Source organism: Nicotiana sylvestris, chromosome 8, assembly GCF_000393655.2.
Source record: "Nicotiana sylvestris chromosome 8, ASM39365v2, whole genome shotgun sequence".
Classification (NCBI taxonomy): Eukaryota; Viridiplantae; Streptophyta; class Magnoliopsida; order Solanales; family Solanaceae; genus Nicotiana; species Nicotiana sylvestris.
In genome coordinates, this window is record NC_091064.1 from 26,761,867 (window position 1) to 26,780,133 (window position 18,267).

The window sequence follows — 18,267 nt, forward strand, 5'->3', positions numbered from 1 at the left end:
TTCTTACCACATCTGCTTAATATTCTCATTGGACCACGAAGATCCATATGAACCAGTTCCATTGACCTGGTCGTGCTTATCACTTTATTGCTTTTAAAAGAGGATCTTACCTGCTTCCCCCTTGCACAAGCCTTACAAAATTTGTCTTCCTTAAACTTGATGTTGGGTAGCCCAATCACCAGGTTCTTAGAGACTAATTTGTTGAGTTGACTTAGACTTGCATGTCCAAGCTTTTTGTGCCAAAGGAGGGGATCATTGTCTCACACACTTGGGCAAGTAAGTTCATTTTCTGAAAGAGTGGTCAGATCTACAATGTATATATTGTTTACTTTTTTTCCCTACAAAACAATCTTGTCAGTGGTAAGATTTATCACAAAACATTTGGTAGAGGTGAATGCTACCAAGTTACCTCTGTCACACTGTTGTGATACACTGATTAGACTATATTTCAATCCATCTATCAAGTAGACATTCTCAATGGAATGTGAGTCTGTCTTACCTATTTTTCCAACTCCAATGATCTCACCTTTCTTACCATTTCCAAAGGAGACATTACCTCCTTTGAGGTCCTCAAGTGAAAGGAACTGGTTCTTGCTTCCAGTTATATGCTTTGAACAACCACTATCCATATACCACCCAAACTAGTTTGGGTCCCTTTCTATAGGCAAACGGGTGAATCAAATTCTTTTTAGCCCATCCTGGCAGCCTATTTTTCCCTTGAACAAAGGAATGTTCTTTTGACTGGCCTTTTCTTTTGCATTACATTCACTTTTAAAGTGACCAGTCTTACCACGGTATGTGTAGATTTTGTTCTCAGGAAGTGTGATATACTTGCTTTTGGGATCCCACTTAGGTGCAGGGGTCCCATAGCCAAGTTCTCTCTTATTGCTACTGTGATGTTCTTGTAGCCAAGATAGTGCATCAGAGGACTTGTTCCATTTATAAGTTCTATCTAGTTCATGCTTAACCTTACCTAGATCTTCTTTTAGGACCCTTATCTGCTCATCCTTTTTGTACAACTCATCCTTCATTTTCCCTAAATTTTCTTCTAAGGTGAGATGTATATGATCAGCTTTTTTTTACCTGTTCCTAATTACAGTTTTAAATACTCAGATCTAAGCTCTAACACAGTGGTGTCAAGTTCAAGAACCTGGTTCTTCAACTCAGTATTTTTACTATCACTTTCACTAGCCCTGAGTTCCAGATTCTTGCACTTCGCTTTCAAGATTACACATTCCTTAGACAGCTGTTCCTTTTCATTGTTTATGACCTCAGACTCATCAATGAAATCTAGCAGTAACTCAGATAGCTTTTCTTTAGACAAAAATTTAATCTTGTCTTTGAGATGAATCACACTTACCTCTTGTTCATCATTTGATTCTCCAATGGCCATAAATGCTTGTTTATCTCCATCTTCATCTTCTGAATCATCATCTGAGCTTTCTCCCCAGGCAACAACCATAGCCTTTGTTGATCCTTTGTTTTCCTTGGGATGAACCTGTTTCTTCTTCCTGTTCCTTCGTTCAACCCTTTCCTTCTTCCATTCTATTTCCCATTGAGGATAGTTTTTGATCATGTGGTCAGTCTTACCACATTTGTAACAATCCTCGTTGGTCTGTTTTTCAAGGACCCTTGGTTTGTTGTAAGTTGCAACTCTTGAGAACCCTTTCCTCTCATTAGATACTTCTTGAAGTCCTTCGTGATCATAGCCATTTCATCTTCCTCAAGATCTGCACCTTCAACAATTCTGAGAGCCAGGCTTCTTTCTTTCTTGGGAGCATCCATCTTCATGGTCTACCTTCTCAGTTCATAGGCAGTGAGATTTCCAATCAACTCGTCCAACTTGAGAGTGGCAATGTTCTTTGATTCATGAATAACAGTGATTTTGCTTTCCCAAGTAACTGGCAGAACCCTTGTTAAAATTTTCTCAACCTTGTCTTCTTCAAAGATAATCATTCCAAGAGACTTAAGTTTATTTGTTAGTGTTGTGAACCTTGTATACATCTCTTGGATGGGTTCTCCTTCCTTCATGGTAAAATTCTCATATTGAGAGTACAACATTGTTCCTCTTGATCTCTTCACTTGAGGAGTTCCTTCATGAGCCACTTGTAAAGTGTCCCAAATTTCCTTAGTAGTAGTGCAACTTTGAATTCTGTTGTACTCGTTTGGACCAAGTCCATACACAAGCCATTTCTTGGCCTTAGTATTCTTTTCCCACTTCTTCAAGTCCTCACCAGTGCAATCATCTCTAGTCTTTGACACATCCACTCCTTCAACATTCTTCTTCGTGCTGGCCAGGGGACCATCAGTAATAATGTCCCAGAGTTTATAGTCCTCTCTGATGATATGATCTCTCATACTGTTTTTCCTCCAGGAGTAGTACTGGCCATTAAAGAGTGGAGGCCTCGTAGTGGATTGTCCTTCCCAGTTTTTAGGTGGTGCACTCATCTTGGTCTGTTCCTAAGGTGTTAACCTCTTTAAGGATAACTCGCTCTAATAACAATTGATGTTCGAAACTTTAATACCACATAATAGAGGGGGTGATTTGTGTGGTGCCCAATTTTTCATTTAAACTGATTATAGAAGGACCTGGTTCTTCTATGTGTTCTAACTACTACTGTTGCAGAATTATAAATACAGAAATTAAAGAACACAGAGATTTTACGTGGAAAACGCCTGGCTCAAAAGGTGAAAAAACTATGACCTACCTTCCAATAGGATTTTCCCAAACTCTCCACTAAAACCACTGAGCCAAAAACTGCATTTACAAAAATTCTTTTGTAAATCTAAGATTAACTCTAACCCCATTGTAACACACAGCCTCAACTGTTGTGACAACTTCAAGTTAACTCTAACTTGAAAACTCTAAGTACTTAATACAATTGCTTCTAGATAAAGCTGAAAGGTACAATATGAAACCACCTACTACAATTGAACTAGAAAAAAAGATAGACACTTGGAACTGGTTCTTCTATCTGGTTCAAGTAGCTTCAGGATTGCATGGTCGAATCACACATAAATTGCTTGCAAAATTGCCTTGCTATTTTGTTCTCAATTCACGTTTAACTTCTGCGTATGTGCATTACTTGTAAAAGAGAACATCACTGATATTTATGGAGTTAGTAATTAGAGATTGACTAGAATACTGATGCTACTCTTTCTTGGTGGAAGAGTTCTAGATGGTCTCATCCTCTAACTATATCCATTTCTTAAACCGTGTTCTCTTTGTGTAAGGAGTCTTTCTCCTTATCCAATATGCAATCTTTTCGATCAGGATCAGGAGATATCATTTCTGGTAAGTGAGGTTTATCTCCTTTGCATGCATCTCACATGCTTGAGTTGACCATATCTGTGGTTCACTAGGATGAACCTGGTCCATGTCTGAGTTCCTTTATCAGTCTTCAAAACTCACCTTTACTTGTGCCAACAATAGGCACTGATGTTGATGGATATTCAATGTATTCTCATCTACGCTTTTCTGATTATCAAACTTTTGGGGCATATAAATTAAAGTATGTCAAAGGCTCGCTTGAAATGAATGGAATACCAAAAACTAGTTGAAAAAAATTCTTACATGTATTTGGTACAGCACTTACAGAAGTGTTGAAGTTTACAATATTATTTTTCCCTTTCTCTCTTTTTCCTTTTTCTCCCTCTCTTTTTAGGGAGAGGGTTGGAAGTTGTCATTTGCCCATCTATAGTTTCAAATTGAGATGAAAGCTCTTATTAAATCCATGACATATCTGATAATTTAAGATTGTCATAGTCGTATTACTCCCGTACTAGTTTGTCTCATTTCATGTGTCTGTTTCTTTGTATTTTCAGAATTGTGGTTTAATAGATTCTAAAGATGCAGACCTCAAGGAAGAATATTGGCGCTTTACCAGGTTAGGTTTTTCATTTTTATGTTGCCCAGATTTTTTCTCTTTACTCCTGTTGGATAGTATCGGATAGTATTCGTTCAAAATTGTCATCAGGCCTGGATGCGCCTTAAAATTGTTTAAGTATGTGTTGACTTCAATTATCATTCAGAATAGACCTTCAACTATTTAATAAACATGTAAGGATGTGGCCTAATGGTCAATGAAGTTGGTGCAAACCTTAGTGATCAGGATTAAATCCCAGCAGACAAGCAGATAAGGTTGTATTGTGGTCCGAGCTTGGGCCTAAATGGGCCAAACGGGCTGGGCCAACCGGCCTGTGCTTAGGCAGGCCGGGCTGAGGCGGTCCCGGGCCAAACGGTCCTAGGCCTAACGGGCCAAATGAGTGGAACTGACCCACTGCGGTCCTAAGCCCACATGGTCTCGGGCTAAATGGCCGGGCCCGCGGGCCTAAACGGGTTTTTTCGTTCCGGGCTATTTTTTTTAATTTTTTTTATCTATTGCAATTTCTTGCAAAACTATATATGTATATACTAATATAAATTGCTTATATATAGCTATATAAATATATATAGTATACATAGTATGTATAGTATGTATATATAATTATATATTGCCTTATATAGTATATATATATATATATATGTTTATATTTATAAATATCACTCTTTACGGTTGCGCGAGGCCATCCTTTATAAGTAGGATTAAAAACTCTTCTAATATAATGCACAAAATGAGGGTTAGAAGGAAAACTATAGGGTAAGCACATAACAGTAACCATTTTTGCCAATTCTTCACGATCTTTATTTGGATCATAATATAAAATGCCACCGGTAACAGTGTTAATTCCCGGTTGAACTAGATTTGAACCTGTACTAGGGTTAACCGTAGTATCTACACTTGTCCCCTCTTGCGCAGCTTTCATTTGTAAATATCTAGCTTTATCTTTAGGATGTTTCAATATGTGTCTAGTCAAACTACCCGTATCGCTACGATCTCCAGTATATTTATGAGCCATCAAAGACCCACAAGTTTTACACTTAGCCTTATTTTGTTCTCTTAGTTGAGTAAAAAAGTTCCAAACAAGAGATGTTTCGGGCCGTTTAGAAGGTTTTCTATTAAAAGTAGGGGTTACTACAGGAGGGTCAGGCGGGGCATCAGTTGGGTTATTAACAGGACTAGTAGGTGTATCATCTAAATCCGGTTGCGTTTCATCTAAATCATCATTTTCCTTATCATTTTCAAAGATCGTTTGATTAGGATAAAGAACATTCATAACTTCTTCATTTAATTGTTGGCCTGGTGCAACATCATGGCAAAATTGACTATCGGAAAATTGAAAAGAAAGGTTATCACTATCAAGAATAATAAGTGGAGGAGGACGGGTAATAAGTATGGGTCGGAGAGCCGGAGGAAGAGTAGTAGCTTGGCGACTAGATTCACCAATTTTAGATTTTCCCTTACCCTTACCACCAAATATTTTTTTCAAAGAAAAATCCATATTAATTATAATTATACTAAATAAAACAAACAAAACTATAATATTAAAACTTAAGAGTTGGAACGAGTTTACTGAATTGACGAACAACTTCTTGAAAATTGAATATCGTTGAAGACTTGAATACTTCAATTCACCAACTTCACAATTTTTCACGAAATTGCAATAATAAAGTAAGCAATTGTAGAAGAAAATTAGAGAGAAATTGATGAATTTGTGAGTAAAAATGAAAGAATGAGAGGGTATTTATAGTTGAGAATAGGGAAAACGTGTATTTATAAAAAGTTTGGGGGTCAAATAGCTATTTTTTAAAGTTCCAAATGACTGAAAATTGAAGGCCAACGGCTAGATTTTAAAAATCTGATCGTTGGCCCTTTTTTAAAAAAAAGATTTTTTTTAAAAAAATAGCCGTTGGGCCCGTTTGGCCCGGTTGAACCGGCCCAGGCTCGCCTGCCGGTCCCGGGCTAAACAGTCCCGGGCTCACGGGCTATTTGGTCAGGACCGGCCCGCTATGGGCTTTTGCACCACTAGAGACCGACTCGTTTAAACCGGCCCGTTTGGCCCGTTTGGCACGCGGTCTCGGGCCGGTCTCGGGCTAGGCCCGGCCCACAGTACACCCTTACAAGCAGAGACAAAACACACAACATAGTTTCTTACCATCTGCATACACCTTGGTGGCAGAGTTACGTGGTAGCTGTGCTGATTAGCTATGTTGCTCGGACTCTCCAAAAATGTGGCCGAATAAGTGTCGGATCCTCCAAAAGTAGTGCATTTTTGAAGGATCCGATACTGGTGCGGCTACATTTTGGAGAGTCCGCGCAACATAGCTGATTAGAGATAGCAAATACCCGGTGGAGTAGTCTAGATGCGGGAAAGCTTGCCTGGAAACCACCATTATAAGAAAAAAGATAAATAAATAAAGATGCATTCTGCTTTTGGCTAAAGTGTGTCCAGATTATGTTCTGAGAACTAATGTTTTACATTGGTTGCGCATGCTCTTCGAAAGTAGTGCAATTCAAATTGACATGTATGACAATTTTCCAATTAAGCTGATAAATTCTGCCAGATTTAGAAGGCTAAAGAATGCTTCAATATCTTTCCAACTAGCAGAATTGTGAGGGTGGAGACTGATGTTATTGACGTAACTGTTAAACTTCCCAACCTTGGTGTCACCTTGTCGCCGATGCAATTCAGGCAAATTAAAAATCCAATGGAAATAATTAAGTTAGGTTGTTAGAAGTCAAGGTGGAGCCTATCTTAATGTTGATGAGATCATTGAACTAGCCAAACTTCTTGGGTTGAGCTCGCACGATGACATAGCAGCAGTACAAGAAGCTATTGCAAGGGAAGCTGCAGTGGTTGGAAATTCCAACAGAAACATAAACTGATTTTCTCAGATGATTTTGTTAATTTAGACCTATATGATCTACCTTATTATTTTTTACCCTAGGTGGAGAACTCTTTGTATTTTGCTTTGCATGTTCATTTTTCTTATTGCTACTCTAACCTCGTCTTTTAATTCATACGAAAAAGAACAAATAGACAAAGCACAATCCACATTTTGGAGAGATGGAAACTGAAGCTAGAAGAGCAAAAGCGCATTGCAGAGCGTTCAAGGAGTTTAGAACAAATAATCCCTGGTGTTGAAACTACTCGCTTCTTATTGGGGTACATGGACTACAGATAGAGTGTTGTTTTTTCATTTGTCGAGTCCATTACCCCAGAGAAGAAACACATTGTGAAGGATGTATTGAAGTTGGCCAATACTTATAGCTTAGATTGCAGCAAGGTATGCACGTTTGTTAAACCAGAAGAGTAACTGAGATGACAATTACAGATTCTAAGATGCTAGAAAACTAACTCTTTCTCCTAGTGCTCCTCTCCTATTCAGGTGGTGCTGCATTACCTGAGGTCTATCTTGGTTTCTGAGGCTTGGAGCACCGATGATGTTAAAACGGAAGTGTCAAATCACAGAGAAGATATACTAGCTGGTGCTGCAGAAACAATAAAAGTTATTTCCTCTTCGATATACCCTGCAGATAAGAAGAGGCTTTCTCTAATATATGGTCTCCTCTCTGACTGTTACTTGCAGCTATATGAACGAAAGGATCCAGTGCATTCTGATTCTATTCATATTGCTCGTTTTTCCAAGACTACTGAAGAAGAATGTTGCAAGGTGTCCTTTATCGGGGATCTAAACTTCAAAAATATTGCTGGAATTCAAGATTTGAACTTGGATTGCTTCAACAGTGAAGTTTCTGCTCACATCAATGAAAACAACGTTGAGGCATTGGCACCAGTGTCTCCACCATTACTTGTTTTCTTTGAGTAAATTAGATGGTGACTTGGAAAATTTGCAGAGTGTCAGGCAGGCCGTTTGGGAGAGATTGGAAGAGTTTTCTGAGAACTTTTATCTCTCCAACCATGTTCGAGTTTACATGCTGGAGCTTATGCAACTTATTGCAGCTACTGATAAAAACAACAAGGATTTTCTTCTGAGTCAGAGGTGGAAGTTCATTCTTGGGAGAATTTGCATAGTGCAACTGCAAGAACACTGTGCTGATGGGATTTCGAAGAAACTAGATGCATCTAATAACTTGTAAAGCTGCTGCCATGTGACCAGGAGGTCACGGTTCGAGCCGTGGAAACAACCTCTTGCAGAAATGTAGGGTAAGACTGCGTACAATAGACCCTTGTGGTCCGGCCCTTCCCCGAATTCCGCGCATAGCGGGAGCTTAGTGTACCGGGCTGCCCTTTTAGATGCATCTAATAAGTTCACAAATACTTTGATTGCTCTAAAATCTACTCAGTTGTCTTGCCCTGCATAGAGATTACACCTGAAGATCTTTCGATTGTGGAATTCTACTGTCTCTTGCTTCCTCGGAGTATCTAAATGGGTGTTTAACGGGTGGGCCGGGCTGGGTAGGATAATTTAGGAACCGTACGGGTTGGGGTCCGGGCTAGTTACGGGTTGGGGTTTACCAGGTTTAACGGGTTCGGGTTCATTCAGGCAAAAAATGAACCGTAAGGGTTACGGGTACAAAGGGCTGGCCGGGCCGGGTTAGTGTAATTTTTAATTTTTTTTTGTATTTTGTATAACTATTGTAAGTTATATTAATATAAAGTAAAAATATAAATAATACAATGAAGATGGAAAAAAATGCACTTATAAATTGCAAGTGCTACATTTATTTCAAAATTACAAAATTGAAGTTTGCATTTAACAAGTAAATTAATAAAAAAAGAATAAAACTAAATTTTCATGCATAATAATACTTCAATTAATCTAACAAACTAAAACATGGAGCAAAATACGTCTAATAATTTTAAAATAACACAAATTGTCTAAAATCAACTTAAATACGAATTTCCGGAGGACGCTCAAGAAACTCTTCATATGCCTCCTTAAACTGCCTGTGCCACACTTTGGACAAAGATTTAAGACTCAACCACAGTTCTTGCACTTTACTTTCTGAACTTCTTCATTTTCTTCTACCACCTCAAAGTGTTCCCAAACATATGAGCGCACTCTAGAAGTACGAGGCATGATTTAACTTGAATTGAGAATTTGAGTTTGAGAAATGAGAGATGAGTGAAGAAATGAAGAGAGGGGGGGGGTGTATTTATAGTTTTTCAAAGGGTTAAATTTGTAATTACAAAAGTGTTAATTTTTTTTTAAAAAAAGGCCCAAAAGGGCTAATTGTGCAAATCAACCATTGGGCAACGACTCCTTGGCAGGTGACCGTAGCCAACGGTTAACATGTGCTGCCCAATCAACAATTTTAAAAAAAACTAGCCGTTAACCGATTAGGGTCGATTTAACCGGTTCTACAATATTTCTGTTGACCGGGTTTGACCGATCTAGTTAACCTGTTGAAAATAGGTGAACGGACCAAACCCCATACCCCTTTAACCCAGCCCCACCTGGCCCCCTTGTACCGGTCCGGGTCGGTTCCAGTTTCAACTGGTTTAGGCCGGTCCGAAAACGGGCTGACCCAGCCCGTTAGACACCCATAATCTAAATTGGCTGAATTTGAATCCCATGTGGAAATATTATTGGCTATGTTAAGAGAATGGGAGGGGCAATTTACTCGGGGAGAAACTAAAAAGGATATTGGTGAGGTATCTGATGGTGGAAACAGTTGGAGTAATGATAATTGGGAAAGCTTTCAAGAACCTATTGAAAGAGAACCAAAGAAGGATGCTAAACTTTCAGTTCATCCTCTTCGTGTCCTGTTGGATGGAGATCTTTAGGAAACTACTAACAATATCCCAATACAACAAAATGTTGAAATTGTTGGACAAACCATTGGCAAAGCCAGGCGAGAATGCTTGAGATTTGAGCCAGATTGTGATAGGTTTTAAGTTTAAGTTTCAATGATGACAATATTATCTTATGTTATATTTTCAAGGTAAACAAAAAGGATAGAATAAAGATGATTAGCAAGATTACTACTGGATTCAAAATAAAGGAAGAAGGAAGAATTAGTTACTGCATTAATGATCACTAAGAGACAGCTTGACTCGTCCCTAATCAAGGATTGAATGAAGATTCAGTTACAATCATTAATGGTCAATCAAGTAGCATTTTGACTCAATCAAGGGAACTCAGATTACCAATCTTGATCATTCCAGTTTCACAGAATATGCTCACTAATTAATCCCTCTTTGAAATCAGCTGTAACATGGAAGGTCACATTCGAATCTGGGTCAGTCAAAGAGCAAGATTCAAAGAGGCATCTCTTGGGTCAAATCCCTTAATCAAAGATCTTATGCCTCCCATTTCTAAAAAGGATTTAACGGCTCTTTTCTCTGGTATAAAAAGGAATCTTTCTCAAGAGGAAGATTACGCAACTACAAAAAGAGTATTCCAAATCTGTCTACTTCTTAGTTCAAACACAGTAATTCTGAGTTATCAATGTCTCAAAAGATAGAGAGATATAGAGTACAAAAGAAAGTTGTGTCACTTTATTAGAACTCAACTGTTGATTCTCTATGTTGATGATAAACACAAAAATTACCATCAATCGTGTAAATTTATTCAAAGATCTTAAGGGAACCCTTGTGACCCAAGAGAACTGGATATAAGTACCACAACGGTACTGAACCAGTATAAATCGTGTGTATCTTACCATTGCTCTTTAGTGCTTTTACTCTTTCTGTCTCGTGAATTAGTCAACTAATATCCATGCTAGTCGACTAAATTTTAATTAGGCAATAATTCACCCTCCCTCTTGTACTTTCAATTCGTATCAGAGCAAGACTCACAATTTGTGCTTTACCACTAGTGAGAAAAAGATCAATGGGATCCAACACTGTTGCCTGTGCTCTCTTTCAAGAAGGAACCTCTCAGGTTCGACCTCCTTACTTCAATGGTCAGCATTTTTCACATTGGAAGGTTCGCATGGAAACATACACCATGTCATACGACATCAAGTATGGCGTGTGATGAAAAAAGGGAAATCTTCCAATTCCTCCTACGAAAGATGCAAATGGTGAAATCATCACATCAACTGATCCTCTAGACTTGGATGATTACACTGATGAACAAGCTGCAATCATCACTATGAAGGCAAAGGCAAAAAATCTTATGTACTGTCGCACCCCCTTTTCTCGCGAAATCGGGTTTATGACATTTTGGTTGGGACAACTCTTTCCTTTTGGAAAAGGGAGTTTGCAGTTTTTGAAGAGTTGCCACCTAACAATTTAAGGTGCATTAGGGCACCTAAAGGGTTCATTTATAACCATGTTTGATAACCATAGATAGGGTAAAAGCTTGAAATTATCCTAAGGGGAAGGTGTTAGGCACCCCTCAGGATCCACTAGTGTGGTTCTCGGCCAAACAATTTTTGTGAATAAATACAATTAGCAAATAAACAAGTAGGACTCAAATAGTGGGGGATTTAAGTTAAAATACACAGGTTTTTTAAAAAAACAATTAATGAAAAGCAAGATTTTAAAAAGAATTACAATCTAAGCATATTTGTGAATGTAAAGGGGGGTGTCCTAGGTTTGTTGATAATATGGATCACATCAATGCAATACCCGGTATGACACTCCTCAAAGAGGGGCTACACGTGGTATTAATGCACCGGTCATCATATCCATATCTACCCTTTCCCGCCCCATGAAGGTAATTAAAGAGAGGGTTGGTCTCGACCCCTATTGCATACTGTTACCCGTCCCTTCCTATCAGTCCCGGAGGAATTTAGGGCTCCTATCCTATAAAAGGGGTTCTAGGGAGACCCTCAAGTTTAAAGGTAAAATACTAAGGTGACATATAATAAACAAACAGGACTTCAATTAAGAGGAGCATGGAAGACAAATGAAAGGCTCATATATACCTCCACACACATCATACATAAACAACATGACTCATACACAATTAAAGTCTAAATTCAGATCCTAATCATGGTATCTAAGTGATAACAACAGAGTCAGATTTATTACATGACTCAGAGAAGAAGTCCTAATCAAGCTTGCCTACTGATTTTAACATGCTGACAGTTAAACATTAATCACAAAGGCAGTTCTGGTTTTATTTTAAAGTTGATTACATAAGACTTGGCTAAGCGTAAAATAATATGCAGCAATTACCAAAATTATTAAAAAAAAAATAGTTTGGAAGTTATTTATCTAAAGCATGCTGTTCTAAACTTTGCAAAGACATGCAGGGATTGTGACCAGATCCTAAAATAGGGTATCTAACGTGCACATATGAAAATGCAGAATGATTGCAGAATTCCTAAAGCATGATTTCTAAATGCCCAAAGAGTTACAGCATGACTTTAAGACGTGCAGGAGCAACAGTTTTATGTTGATGCTGTTATTTAGCCTAAAGTAGGATTTCTAAGTGGTAAAGTGACGCCAAATGAGATGCTGAAACAGTAAACCTAAGAACATGGTATCTAATACATGACATGCTTTGAATAGGTTGATCTTACACGTGGATTCTAATGCAGATATAGGAAATGTAAACCTAAGACATGGTTTCTACCCATTGATGTTGGTAGCATACATAACTACCCTCCCCTTTTCACTTGCCAGCTCCCAATACTTGTTTACAACAAATTATTACAGACCAATACTGAAATGAATTATATAAGTAAAAAAAAATAAAAAGTTACACTGTGGAGAGCCTGAAAATAGGCCCAGATTTTCCGCACCTTATTAGGACTTCCTCTATGAGTTATGTAATAAATCTAACTCTAACACCTCAAATACCAAGATTGTTTCATAGCCTTTCTCATATCCTGGTTTGTCAGAGTTTCCTAAGGATCTCAAGGGATCCCGGGTAGTGCTCACACCCAGATTTCATAGCCAAAACAGAGTAAGTGCAGTGTGGAAAGGCCAACTTTCATGTGTCCAAGTTTAGAGGGAGCTCAAGGGTCCTAAGGCAAGGCCCATACAAAAGGGGCAGAACTTAGTGGTCTAAGAGTAGAGTGAGAGTGCTTGTCATAGTGTTGTAAAGATTTAAGCAGGAAAATAGTTTGAAAGACTTGTTTGAAATAGTTTTGTAAAACAATAGGGGGGAGTTGTTCAATAGGGTAGTTTTGAAAAGAGAGCAGAGTAATAGTCCAAACACAGCACCCAAAACAGGTTCACATATAACCAGGGAACATAGGACCAAGGCAGGTTCAACAACCACAAATAGAGGTAGTGGGATTTGGGGACACATTGGACACATAAGTAAATACATAGTTGCAGGAGCACTTAAGTATAGAATCAGTAATATGCTAAATGGGTTAGAGAACCTTAGATTTAACACAGAATCATGTAACTTAAGGATAACCAACTATTTTGCATAGAGAGGTTCATGCTAGAAATCAGAGAAACACAAGTAGGGAAGGGCCACATTGGGGTATATGAGGAGGGGGAATGACCCTTTTTAAACATGATGAGTCTAAGGGAGGGGAGACCTTCAGAAGCATGCTGATGGAGTGATGAAGTAAACATATCAATTGCAAGCTAAATCAACAGAACCATAAGTGAAAACATACTCGAAACAGGATGAAATGAAACAGTAAAAGAAACACATTGTTTTGAAATTTAAACTAAAATCAGAACATACCAGTAAAGAAGTAAACACAAAGTGAGGGGCAAGAGAGTAGAGTAATCAGCCTTGACTTGCAGCTGAATGACTTAGAACAATAGCGAATAACCAGAGAAAAGAGAGGGCAAAAGAATGTTTTCTTTTTGTGTGAGAGAGGGTTTTGAACTACTGTGTTCATGTATAATGAAAAGAGAAGATGGTATATATAATAGTTTGAGAGTCAGGTCCATAAGGTAAGAATAAATTGTTCAGCAATTATAGAACTACGTGATCAATTAAGGATCGAAAATCAGCCAAGTCTCTATTAATTAAGGGAGTAATTTACCAACGGTAGAAAGCAGGTGACAAATAAGGAAAGAATTCAAACAACATCGGTACATAGTAAACAATTTGGGCTAGGTTTATGAGGCTCTAATTAAGGAAATAATAAGAACCAATTAACAGTATAGTCAGCCATGTAACACGGCAAGAAGATAACTTAGAAGTCGTAAATCAACACAAAATATCATCACATGAAATCAGTAAAGAGTATCAATCACATGACATCAGGGATTCAATAAAAGTAGTACTGATTACGGGAAATCAATACAAATTTCTGTCAATAAACAAAGTAAACATAATATAGGCGGGAGAAAAAAAATCAGAAACCCTAATAAGCACAATAGGGTAAAAACCACAGAGAGTCAAAACATATGCATGAGAAACAGATATACGCACAAATCAGACGAGCAAATAAGCAAAGACAGTCTTATAACCCAGGATTAAAACCAAAAATTTGGGTTCTTAGCGTGATAAAAGAGAGAAACTTAAATAACTGTTTAAACATAGTAAGAATCATAGAATAATATCAAAAATTATGGGGAAAGTCATTTTGAGAAGGGGTTAAGAAACCCTAGTTTGAAGATGAAGAGTTGCTTTAGAAAAATCGGAAAAAACTTTTGAGGAAAACAACAAAAGCTCATAATATACACAGATCTAAAAGAAATCGGAAAATCTGAAGAGTTAGGGTTTTAGAGAACCCAGTGAAGATGAGAAAACCTTAAATGTTAACGGTTTTAGCCGGAAAAGTCATAGATCTTACTCGAACGGCCGGAGGTGGCCGAAAAATGGTATGAAGGACCATGGGTAGGAGTTGAACTGCTCCAAGTTCACCTGAGGACCTCAGGGCTCAGGGTAGTGTCAAATCGGCGTGGGGTGAAACAGAGGCCATGAGATGATGAGAGGCCATAGTTTCCGTCGAGGGAGGTGGCCGGAGAAGGTAGACAGGGTCCATCGGAGAGGAGGGGAGAAGAGAAAGTTCTAGAGAGAACCAGAGATAGAGAGAGGGATATATAGAGATCAGTTGAGAGAGAATAGGGGGGAGGAGGAATGAGAGACGTGGTAGTCATTAGGGGGTTAAATTAGAAAGGGGCTGATTTGATTGATTCAAAATAATCAACGGCTCAGAAGGAATAGGGATTAGGCCTGGTAGGATAGGGTATTGGGCTTGGGGTCTGGTGGGTTATTTAATTTGGACCAGGTTTAATTAGGTTATAATTTAAATAAGAATGGCTAGTTATTAAATACCCATCAAAATTAGATAAATCATTAATAAAAATAGCTAATAATTAGATAAAATAAAATCAAAGCTAAATAGGTGAAATTAAGGTAATTAACTAATATTTAAAGTATAAAATAACCGATTATTGAATTAAAATAGCATAAAGTGTACAATTAGGCTATAATTGCAAAATTAATGTAATTATAGCCAAACAATGCCAAATTGGCTAATTTGTGAAGTAATTAAATCCTAATAGGATTAAAAATGATATATTAAGCTAAGAAATACTTTGAAATTACTTATAATGTAATTTATGAATAATTATTGGATATAAAGTACTGAATAAATTAAAAAATAAATAAATTAATAATATGAAAAATTATGGAAAAATACCAATTATTATAAAAAGCAATTTTGAAAGTATATATACAAATTTAAAAAATAGTTTGAGGAAAAATTGGGTATCAATAGCTGCCCCTTTTTACCCGGGAAGGATGAAAGAGTTGTCGGGTAAAGATATGATGGCCAATTTTGACTGAGCCAAACAGTTTGAAGAGATTTAGGCCGCACCCTGGTTTCTGAGTTGCCTACATATCCCTGGTTTTACAGGAATCAGGCTGTATGTAGTTCAAGAGTCATCGGCGAAGTATATCGATGAAGTTTTACAAGAACGGACGCAACACATAGGGTTGGACGAACAAACGACTTATGGGAATGGTTAGGAGAACTAGAGCGGGACCGCTCCTGCCAGGATGACCATTGATCGCCGAATTACCTGCAAATAAACGATACAAGCATATATTGCGTAATTTAAACATGATGCAAATTCCCATCGGACCATGAATGGTTAGGAATGGCGTCCTCAAACCATGATATCCTGGGCCATGGGTTGTTCGATGCAGGATTTGCAGGCCATGAAGTGATGTTCTTGGGCTATGAGGATGGTACCTTCGAACCATGACGCCTTTGAATAATGATATATAAAAGATGGAAAGAGATCCTTAGGCCATGGCATGGTGTTCTCGGTCCATGAAGATGGTGCCTCCGAACGATGACGCCTTTGGATGAGTTGGCGATATTTTAGCCTATGAAGGATGCAGTAGTATGATGCGGACAAGACAGAGCTCAATCTTGCGAATTGAAGGGCGAATCTTAGCCTGTAAGAGAAGCGAGATAAATAGTGCTTGGGATAACACTTAGTTTCGAAGAAAATTGGAGGCAGAGCTTAGCCTCAAAAGGCAGGAGAGTAGCCTTATGCAAAGATGCGAATGCAAGTGGAGGTAGAGCTTAACCTCGTAAGGCAGAATGGTAGCCTTGTGTAGATTGGAAGGCAGAATAGTAGCCTTATGCAATGCAGATGCAGATGGAGGTAGAGTTTAACCTCGGAAGGCAAAATGGTAGCCTTATGCAAATTGGAAGGCATAATAGTAGCCTTATGCAATGCAAATGTAGATGGAGGTAGAGCTTAACCTCAGAAGGCAGAATGGTAGCCTTATGCAAGTCGGAAGACAGAATAGTAGCCTTATGCAATGCAAATGCAGATGGAGACAGCGTTTAGTCTCGGAAAGCAGAATGGTAGCCTTATGCAAGTCGGAAGGCAGAATAGTAGCCTTATGCAATGCAATTACATATGGAGACATTGTTTAGTCTCAGAAGATAGAATGGTAGCCTTATGCAAGTCGGAAGGCAGAATAGTAGCCTATGCAATGCAAATGTAGATGGAGACAACGTTTAGTCTTGGAAGGCAAAATAGTAGCCTTATGCAAGTCGGAAGGCAGAATAGTAGCCTTATGCAATGCAGATGCAGATGGAGACAACGTTTAGTCTCGGAAGGCAGAATGGTAACCTTATGTAAGAAATAAGATAACAAATGACTGTAGAGTTTTCTTAGCTGATAGCAGACTACGACGTTGTGATTAATGGGAGTATTGTGACATAAGGAACATCACTAGTGTGTGCTGATGGCAAATGTTGGCAAGTGCAACGGTTCTGAGAATCGTATTCTTGAACAATGTTTGTCCCATGGGCGTATAGTATGTTTAACGATTTCGCAATCCTAGTGCCTGCATTCAAAGAAAAATCGTGAGTTTTGTAAGGGGGAGGTTAGTTCGTATCCCCGCTGGCTTTGCTTGACTCGTTCGACTTTGATCTGGTGATACCATCTGTATCATTGGGGTAGCATTGCTAAACAAATCAGTCTCAATAAACATGCATGATTTTGTAAAAGTATGACATAAATGTATAACTAAAAAATAGCTTTTAGATGAACCGCTGACTGTGACGTAGTTCAAGACATTACAACCTCTCCTGCTATGGAATTTTGAGGGTCCTCCTCAAAATTCTGCCCCAGTTTGATGGGTTGATGTTTTGATTATTGCTTGTGCGGCGATCGGCTGAAATTACTTCGGAATTTTGAGGGTCCTCCTCAAAATTCTATTCCAGTTTCCAATTGAGGGGGGGGGGTGGATGAAATTTTTATTGAATTGTGACCGAACCCATAGGGCTGCCTACGTATCCCCTCTTAAACGGGAATCATCTCAGGCGTAGTTCAATTTACATCATATAAGGAAAGCATAACGATTACACATAGTAACGCTTGACTACATCTGAATTGATCGGCTTTGGCCAGACTTCCCCGTCCATTTCTGCAAGTATGAGGGCTCCTCCTGTCAAAACCCGATGAACCATGTATGGACCCTGCCAGTTTGGAGGGAACTTCCCTTTGGCTTCATCTTGAACGAAATTTTTTTCTTTAACACCAGTTGCCCCGGTGTGAACTGTCTTGGCTTGACTCTTTTGTTGAAGGCTCTGGACATTCTGTTCTGATAAAGTTAACTATGACAGACTGCATTCATTTTCTTTCCGTCTATAAGGGCTAGTTGCTCATAACGACTTTTTACCCACTCTGCGTCATCGAGCTCAGCTTCTTGTATGATCCTTAGGGAAGGAATTTCTATCTCAACGGGAATGATAGCCTATGTACTATAAATCAGCATATAAGGGGTTTCCCCGATTGATGTGCGGACTGTGGTGTGATACCCTAATAGAGCAAATGATAATTTCTCATGCCACTGTCTGTGATTCTTTATCATTTTCCTTAATATCTTCTTGATATTCTTGTTGGCAGCTTCTACAGCTCCATTCATATGAGGTCTGTAGGCTGTGGAATTCTTGTGTTTGATCTTGAAAGTTTGGCACATAGCTTTCATCAAGTCGCTGTTGAGGTTGGAGCCATTATTAGTAATGATTGACTCTGGAATTCCGAATCGACAAACAATGCGGTCGCGGACAAAGT

The 18,267-nt window shown here is 38.5% G+C and overlaps 1 protein-coding gene across 1 annotated transcript; it reads right to left on the reverse strand.

Moving 5' to 3' along the window:
* Positions 1 to 1,794: 1,794 nt before the first annotated feature.
* Positions 1,795 to 2,448, reverse strand: LOC138874814 (uncharacterized). Its single transcript, XM_070153600.1, has one exon. It carries the CDS (start codon positions 2,446 to 2,448, stop codon positions 1,795 to 1,797), a length of 654 nt encoding a protein of 217 aa, XP_070009701.1.
* Between the last annotated feature and the right edge of the window lie 15,819 nt (positions 2,449 to 18,267).